Below are 9367 nucleotides of genomic sequence, written 5' to 3'. Positions count from 1 at the left end.
GGATGGGTTTGCCGTCCATTCACCTGGTGTTGCGTCTCGCACAGAATTGTCTCTCTTTCCTATGTTCTAATCACAAGCTGCGTATTCTATTCTGCTAAAATGTTGATGGAAAATCATCTGTCGAGTCAGAAAAATGCACATCGACATGGTTGGTGGTGCCGTCATTTTATTTCGTTCTGTTGATGGAAAACCAAGAGAGCGCATCTTATATCGCTACAACATGATGCGCTTTGACTTTTTACTTTGCCTCAGAATATGATGGAAAAAGCACTAATAATTCCTTTAGGCATGTATTAGCGGCTAACATGTGAACCCAGTGGCTAACATGCATTACCCAGAGTTTGTACTTTATGTAAGGTTGAGTCTACCCTACACTTAGCACAGCTGAACCAACCACCGATTGCACGCACTTGTCGTAATGCACATTACTGACACGGCGTTACATGTGAGTACCTCGGCTACTTATGCATAAGCAGATAGATGAAAAGGCGTTCGATTGCAGCCTGCAGAGACTCATGTACATTTCAACTGCTCCCCCGGCAAGGGACTCCTTATCTGAATAACTACACCAAGCATTAACATTTAAAAGTAATGGAGGAGGAAAATGGAGCAGGAGAAGGACCCTGGTCACCCATGCCCAGTAATGATTAATATCACCGGCTATCAACCAGCACCACTGTGTCCTACATGCCTGGCTGGCTGTAGTCCTAATGAGGTTCAGCAGGGAATATTGCAGTGTTAATTCAACACTTCGAGAGGGTGGGGAAATGTATAAAAGAATGCAGAATTCAACTCTGTCAACAGAGAGTGCACTCTTTTAAAAAAGTGTTCAATTTGACTCTGTCAACACTTACTGGCACCACATAGAAAAGTTAAATTCAACAGTCAGTGTTGAAATAACATTTTACAACATTTAACTCCACACTTGGAGGGCCATAAACGCAAATAACACTGGTACACAGCATAGACACAGTGCTCATTGAAGACTTAAGAGAGTACTCTGGGACCCAATACACTCTAGGATATGTTACATTGACTCTCTTAAGTGTTGAATAACCACTCCAATTTTTTTGCCGTGTACTGGTACTGACCACTGGCTCCCAGCCCAGCATCATCTTGGCCTTGCGGATGTCGGGCCTCCTCCTCTGGGGGTCGTCCTGGGCCTCGGGCAGGAACTGGATCTGGCTGCGGCTCCCTGGGGGAGAGGAGAGGAGAGGAGAGGAGAGGAGAGGAAAAGAGAGATGGGGGAGAAGGGAGGTGGGGGAGAAGGAAGGAGAACAGAGGAAAAGAGAAGAGAAGAGAAGAGGTTAAGAGGGCAGGGGAAAGGAGAGGAGTGGAGTGGAGAGGAAAAGAGATGAGAGGAAGGGGGGAGAAGAAAAAAGAGAGGAAAGGAGAAAGGAGAAGAGAGGAAAATAAAAGAGAAGAGGTTAAGAGGGCAGGGGAAAGGAGAGGAGTGGAGAGCAGAGGAGAGGAGAGTGGGAACAGGAGAGGAAAGGAGAACAATGGCGAAGAGGAGAGGAGAGCAGAACAGAACAGGAGAGGAGCGAAGGGAAGAGGAGAGGAAGGCAGAGGAGTGCAGAGGAGAGGAGAAAGGGGTTGGGAAACGTGAGGTGAAATGTTGAGCACTGTCGCTGCTCCACTGATCCACTGTAAGCTTAATGAGCAGTGCAAAGCCACTGATATGATTTGTGTGTGTGTGTGTGTGTGTGTGTGTGTGTGTGTGTGTGTGTGTGTGTGTGTGTGTGTGTGTGTGTGTGTGTGTGTGTGTGTGCGTGCGTGCATCTGAGTGATGAAGTGTGTGTCCATGTTTTCGCAAGCGTATGTGAGTTAAGAGATCAAGTGTGGGTCAGTGTGTGTGTGTGTGTGTGTGTGTGTGTGTGTGTGTGTGTGTGTGTGTGTGTGTCAGTGTGTATCAGTGTGTGTGTGTGTGTGTGTGTGTGTGTGTGTGTGTGTGTGTGTAGCTCCCTAGGTCACAGATGATAAGAGACACCAGCCCGAGGGGAGCTTGTAGAGTGGAAAGACTCTTAAGGGGTACGAGTGACGGCATGTGGGGTGCAGGGGCGAGGGGCTGCCAAGATGTGGAGCATCGGGCGAGTGAGATTCAACTTGTGGACGTACCAACCAGGCCCTTTATGTGCTGTGCAAACTCCAGGATGGTGTGCTCCTCTGGGTTCCCCTGGGGAGGAGAGAGGGGAGGGGAAGAGAAGAGAGGAGGGCAAACCACAGGAAATTAATGCACAAGTGCTTAAAATGTCCTCTAAAAGGTTTCTCATATCAAGGCTGATAATTTTTTTTTAACAAGGTTGATTACTTGTGGGTAGAGGGGAAAAAAAAAATCGGCACACTTCAAGTCGGTGCAAAAAAAGAAAAAGGCTTTACGGAAGCTGATGGAGTTTGGTCGCTACTAGTCCTAATTAGGCGGATTCCTGCCTGATGCCTGATGAAAGATCTAGCGGCCGAAAGCCTGCAGCTTCAGTAAAGACATAATTTTTTTGCACAGACTTGAAGGGTGCAATTTTACAACCAAATCTTACACCCCAGATATAGATGACGGTATTTTTGACGTCTCTACCGAGAGTATATTACACCAGGACAGATAAACGATAACAAGTTCACAACAGAACGCTAACAATCTAGTGAAGGGCTTCACGATTACTATGGAACCTTTTTTAAGAGCAGTTTGAAAAAATATTAAATCTGCTGCCAGACATTCAGTTATCCTTGTATTGCATGCATGATGAGAATCTGAATCTTGCCATTTAAGTGTTGTTTTCTGTGCTTATGCTAATCTTCTTCTTGATGTGAACAGATTTAATTGCATTGTCTAATGCCGCTCACACCACTTTATTTTGCTTCAGAATGGCAAAATTAAAGGATAACTTCTGCCAATTTCGACATGCAGTTGTAATGCTCACACTACCCTGGACTTGTCAGTACCTGATTTATTTTCTTTCTAAAGCCTTTTCTGACATCCTGGTCATTGTGATGGGGGCAGGCGTTTGTTTACATTAAAAAAAACGTCTTGATTCATTCCCAATAACATCCAAAAGGTCACGCAACATCAGCAGACAACTAGCAAACAGAAAAACCTTTTGAGATAACATTTTGAGTAGGCCTATGTTAAGAAAGTTTTAATGAAAACAAAATCTGCCCCCATAAAAAGCTCAGACCTCAGAAAGGGCTGAGTCAAAAAATGCAGCATCACCGGGTACTGACAAGTCAAGAGTAGCGTGAACAATACAACAGCAAAATTGAAATTGGTTGAAGTTATTCTTTATCATAAACATAGCAAGGGGAATTGTTATAGAATGAGGTGAATGGAAAGGCTATGCTTGAAGAAATTGAAAACAATAACATTGTCAGTACATCACTGTTCAGGTGTTTTTAAAGGCCCCCAAGGGCATGCTTGAAGAATACCTGGTAGTCTGACGTGTGAAACTCTTCAATATGTTCGATACTCTTCAATACATAAATCAATGCACTGCTGTTGCCAGAACTCACCAGGTTTACAGGACTGCTTATGTTGCTGTTCATCAAGGAGACCAGGCCATTGACGAGGTCACTGAAAAGGAGAAAGGGAACACTGGGGTGAGACACGGAGTGGAGAGAGAGAGAGAAAGAGAGAGAGAGAGAGAGAGAGAGAGAGAGAGAGAGAGAGAGAGAGAGAGAGAGAGACATTGAGAGGAAGAAGAGGCAAGAAGAAGAGGAAGGAGACTTCAGTTCTAAATAACCTCTTCAAAGACCAGTACACCACTCAAAGCGAAATCAAGTAATGAACACAAACAAAGCCCAGAGAAACAAAGAAAATCGCTCACATAATCACCCAAGACATCAAACCGATCCATACAGAGCACACACTGCAGCACACTAGCACATATTTGGCGTCTGCATTTTAAGTTCCATTGTGTGCCAGTGAAAACCAAGTGTTTCTGCCTTGACCACCTACACATGCTGGGTACATCATTACTCGACACGTGCCCAGCATGCTCTGATATGCGGTGGACATGGTTTCACAACACCAAATGAAGCATGTGTAGTAGGTGGTGTAGGCACTCAAGGTGCATACAATGCAGCAATTGAAGGTCAATGAGCACAGCAAGGCCAAGGGAATAGGGCAGTTTAGAGCAACCGAACCAGCAGGCCAAGTGTCATCAATTGGCATATGTCGATGTACATGGGTGGGCACACGTGCATGCTTGTGATTGATTCTGGGCAAGTACAGGCAATTCTGCGTTATTACTACAGGTCTGTGGGCAAAACAGCCAATAAATATATCCTTTAAAAAAGCTAGACTGTGTGATATCTAATAGGCCTGTAAAATTCTACAACTGCTGTTAATAAAGAACGCCTGCGTTCCTCCATTCTCCCCTTAAAACTGACTTCAGACATACTCGATTCATATTGATTGTTTCTTATTAGAGCAGCTATTCTTAACATTCCAAGGTCCAACCACTCAGCGAGGTCAAATGGCCGGCAGAGGGTAATATGGGTGTAAACTGTAAAAAAAAGAGGACATGGAAAAAAAGACGACACAAAGTGGGAACAAGAAAGCCAGAACAAGGAAGCAATATAAACAAGGTCGGGAGAAAATTCCGCGAAGGCGTGCACTCCAAGGGTCCCTTTCAGTACCTAGCCCTCCATCTTCTCCTTTTTCTTGTGGCCATGTGATGCGAGGCGAGATGTCATTGACAATAATTATATTCAATACCTCGCAAAAGTACAATTTGAAGGTCAATTTCTCATCTGCAATCGAGATGTTGAATGAGTAAAAGTCCTCCAAAAGTTGTTGTGCAAATGCTGAAAAGTGGGGAAAAGTTCCTGAGAGATTTGAAGAAGAGTGGGAAAATCTTACTCAGTGGACCCTTCAGGAACAGCATTTCCATACTGAAATAGTGCAACACATGAATATTTCTGAATACTTCTGTGATAACGTGACCAGCATCTTGGCAATTTCAAGACAGCCACAACATTTTTAGATGCGTCCCAGCATCTCTATAAGAGGGTCTGTCCGTCCGTCCGTCCGTCCGTCTGAAACGCATTCCTTGTCTGAAACGCTGTCTGAAACGCATTCCTTGTCTGAAACGCTGTCTGAAACGCATTCCTTCAATTGTTCCTTCCTGTGTCCACAAGGCGGAGGCAGAGAGGCATTTTGGCCTGGAGCGAATGCGTGTCAAAACGTATACGATATGTTACCAAACCGGCAAGGCTAAGCTGATTGCATTGTGAGACAACTGAGGGGTGCATTCAATTTTCGCCATTGTTTTGCGTTTGGACAGTGGTGGGCAACTTCGTTCCTTCTCCACAGCACACCAACACCACTGTGAGTGTCACTTAATGTTCACGGTCTTGTGATAGGCCTACACTTCGGCTGATAGTGTCGCGTTGTGCAGCTATTTTGGTTCATCAGAATGGAAATGAACGATTTAGAAGTCGGCAGGCAGTATTTGACACAGATGTTTGTGCTCGGATAGAGGGGCGTTTGCATTGCATAACGCTCCACGACATGGAACCGTAATAAGTTGACAGGCGACCAGCAGCGCTACAGCTCTTCCTCCAAACGTGAGTTTGCAAACATTCTGCCACTACGTTTCAGTGAGTAGTCAGTGTTCTCGAACTAGTAGACAGATGGGCCATTTGCATTTCACATACGCTGTGTTACTGATGTTCTCGGGCATATTGCAAGGGAGAGTCGTTTTCTGCTGGTGGGCGCGTGGACCCCACAGGTGCTTTCCCTTGCGCTCAGAGAGAGCACGGGACAGAACGCGTCTTTTGCTTCGTAATTGGTTTGCAGTCGTATGAATTTGGTAAACTCTGCCACTGAAGCTCACTGCTTTGTGCCTTGACGGTAAAAAGCTGGCATTGAAAATTAAGCGCACAATGCATCCAAAGGGTGAACCCATAGCGCATGATTCACCCAAACGGTTTTATTTATTCATTAGGCTATTTGGCGATGTTTAGTTTCTTTCCCACATGCGCATGACGCTGAAATGGCGTGATAGCCTACTAAACGTTGATAAATAACCTAGTACTAATAATATCTGGTAATTTGCAATGTAGCCACTTGATCTATGTGAAATTTGAAATTAGATGCTTCTTTTCCAAATCCAAGCATGATGGCCTTATTATAGTCTAAACTGCAAAATATAAAGCTTTGTCTCGTCATTTCGCTGCCTGCCACATTATTTGGAGTTTCCATGGGCAATAGGCTATGACCAATAAACAAAAAGCACATCCTCAGAGGGGGGTGGGCGTTGACAGGTTAGGAGGAGGCCAGCGGGGCGTTTTGGGGGGAAAAAAGGTTGGAACTGGCATAGAGGGACGCATCTGTTGTCCGCCTGTCGGCCTTGTTCATAGACTTTTCATAGTTTGTAATATCTGTTTTATGGCCCATTTTACCGGAATAAAACCAAAGTTGCCTAATAATGATGTGCAACTGATATAGGACATTGGACTCCTTAGATCACACCCAATCTTTTTATACAAATGTGCATCACCTGGAATGCTTAAATCTAATAGGTTTTCATGTTCATTCAGGTTGGTGTTGGAAAATATGCATAAAATTGACAATATGATCAAAGTAATGCTGCAAAGTAATGTTTGCCAAATAATTCTGCACACAGTGTAAAATGTACCAGGGACAGTAACATTAAGTGTAATCCTGAACTATGTTCTTCTCTGAACTGAGATAATTTTGTGCATTCCTGACGCATGGTTGAGAGGTGAAGAGGTTTGTTTTGGTCAGATATATAAACCAGTATATTTGGAGTAGGTTACTCCCTTGGTACTGTCTGTTGTTATGTAGATTTCAAAATGGTTTAAACTGAAACAGATGCGAGGATGTCAAGATTTATGCAATTTAATATTTATTAAGCTAGAAAAACATGCCTGTGCATCAATTTTGAGTGAGCCTGTTTCAATAAAAATGTATTTTGTATTATGTTTCTTTTTGTAAATGTAACACGTGTTTATTGAGTTCAAAGCTTCATTTTCCATTTTCTATTGCCAAATAAACCCTTTCATTCCCCCACCCTCTCCAACCATCCTCACTACACAGTCTGCGCAAATTCGTCCATAAAGTTAAAATCACAAATGATCAAGTCCGGCGTGAATAATACGATATGCATATAACGGGGAGTAGGTTTTGAATAGTAGTAAGTAGTTAAGCAGTCATGAGTCATATTTCAGAAGAATATTGCCTAGTTTCTAATGTCTAGCAAACAAAAGGAAAATGTGTTGTTTTTTTCTCCCCATCTCAGCAGGGGCCGCCCCCCCACTATGTGCCCTTGGAGACTCACAACCCGTCGCCAAGGCACCGGAGCCAGCAGAGAGGAACACTGGGGATGTCCCAAATCCCACCGCTACCCCACAGAGTTACCGCATGATCACCACCAAATCTACCAGCTCCCTGTGGCTGCACGAGTTCTAAGTAACACACACACACACACACACACACACACACACACACACACACACACACACACACACACACACACACACACACACACACACACACACACACACACACATTCTAGAGAATACACACAGACGCACACATAAATCCATGTATACACACATGTATACAGATGCATTATATACGCACACACATGTACAGGAACCCACGGTTGTATACACGCACACACATGAATCACACACAAACATACATTATGCACGCACACGCACAACATTGTTATCAAGGTCTCATTACGCCTTACTATATACTGGTAGTGGAGTCCTGCTGTTTGGTGGCTCGTTGTTTGCTGCCCGTGATGATTAATGGAAAGGCTCGGCCTTGGTGACAGGGGTATCCTCTCTCTTTATCTCTCCCTCTTTCTCTCTCTTTCCGCGCCATCACTCTCTGTCTCTCTGTCTGTCTATCTCTCTATGTTAGAGAGCGTGAGCGTACCCATGGCCACTTCCCCTTGGCGGTGCAGTATCATCTTTCATCCAGCTGTGCCCTGCTCTTACACGCTGGACTCAAAAGCATGGGGAGAGTGCACTCTCTGCAAAAGTCGTGGACCTCGTCTCAGCTAGGTCAGGCAGGCTTTGTAGTGATACTGTTATGTAGCACAGTGTTTCCCAACCAGGGGTACGTGTACCACTAGGGGTACGCGAGCACACTGCAGGGGGTACTTGGAAAAGTGTTATTATTATAACAAATGTATGGAGCAGCCACATCAGGACAGAGAAAATGATATAGAAAATGAATTAGGGGGTACTCATGTCACAACTAAGAGGCTTAGGGGGTACGCAAGACAAAAAAGGTTGGGAAACACTGATGTAGCACACACATAGGCAATAGAGGCACTTCATCACTAGGTTCTTATTCTGTTTTTTTTCCGCCTTGGTTTGAGGGACATCTTTTTTTATTTATGCCATTTTCTCCACTGCTGATGGCTTTCAATGATCCTTGAATGTTGTGTGGATGCAAAGCACTTCAAAACTGCTTTTGCATTTAGTGCATATCTCATTTAATTAACACTGTGGGAGAGTCCATTATTCAGATGAATTATATCCAGGGGTGATAGTGAAAAAAAATCCTGAGCCTGAACTTTTTTCCTGGTCGGGGAGGGGGGGCCGGGGGACGACGGGACATACTGCATATGAGACGTAATGTAGGCCTTATTATTATTCAAACACATTATTCAAACATTTAAGATAATGTTTTCATTTTTGCATTATTTCTATAGTGTTATTCACAAAAAAACACAGATCATTTCCCTGTTGGTAGGCTACAGCACTTGGCTGAAACAAACTGACCACCACGTTCAATTCTAGCTGTAAAAACGAATACCAACGTATGCAGTTAGAAATGCATTCTAGGCTTGTGATGTTGCACTAAAGTTATTGAGGTGGGTATTGAACCAATGCAACATTTCAACACCAGAATGCATTTCTGAAAACATGGTGCATATTTTACCACATTGAATTAACTGAAAGCTACATATGTAGCAGCCATACCAAGACAGGTCAGTAGGAGGCAATACTACTCCAAAGTACAGTAACTACACTCTGTCCAAAATAGAGGAGGTGATTACCAATTAATTGAGCAATACTTTTAAATGACATGACATTTGCTGCAAGCTGATAAGTTTCATTTTCATTGAGACATTGCTCATATAACTTGTATAGGCTACTGGACATACGTTTAGATAGCCTACTCGTGGCCCCATGGTCTACCTATAACCACAGATTGTTTAAGGGCTGTGCTATAACCCCTGCCTTTCCGTTGTAGGGAAACGCCCTTTAATTACCGGTACATGATATTTAGGGCACAAGCGCATGATTGGCTACATGCAGGCCCACGTTCACATCGCATATTTCGACTCCACGTATGACAGAACCAGTGGTTATTACGGACAGGACAGTA

General features: G+C 43.9%; 1 protein-coding gene across 3 annotated transcripts in view; it reads right to left on the bottom strand.

The window, feature by feature from the left end:
- The window catches only part of uxs1 (UDP-glucuronate decarboxylase 1), a 106697-nt gene that overhangs the window by 2672 nt on the left and 94658 nt on the right, over positions 1 to 9367 (bottom strand). For all 3 annotated transcript variants that reach the window (XM_063214223.1, XM_063214221.1, XM_063214222.1), the window contains 3 exons: positions 3502 to 3562; positions 2119 to 2176; positions 1092 to 1195 (listed from right to left, as the gene is read on the bottom strand). In XM_063214223.1, the coding sequence (XP_063070293.1) occupies positions 1092 to 1195; positions 2119 to 2176; positions 3502 to 3562 (223 nt within the window). The remainder of the gene's footprint in view (positions 1 to 1091; positions 1196 to 2118; positions 2177 to 3501; positions 3563 to 9367) is intronic.

The sequence above is a fragment of the Engraulis encrasicolus genome, chromosome 13, assembly GCF_034702125.1.
Source record: "Engraulis encrasicolus isolate BLACKSEA-1 chromosome 13, IST_EnEncr_1.0, whole genome shotgun sequence".
Lineage (NCBI taxonomy): Eukaryota > Metazoa > Chordata > Actinopteri > Clupeiformes > Engraulidae > Engraulis > Engraulis encrasicolus.
The sequence above is the reverse complement of the archived record's forward strand: the minus strand, read 5'-3'. Positions and strand labels throughout refer to the sequence as shown.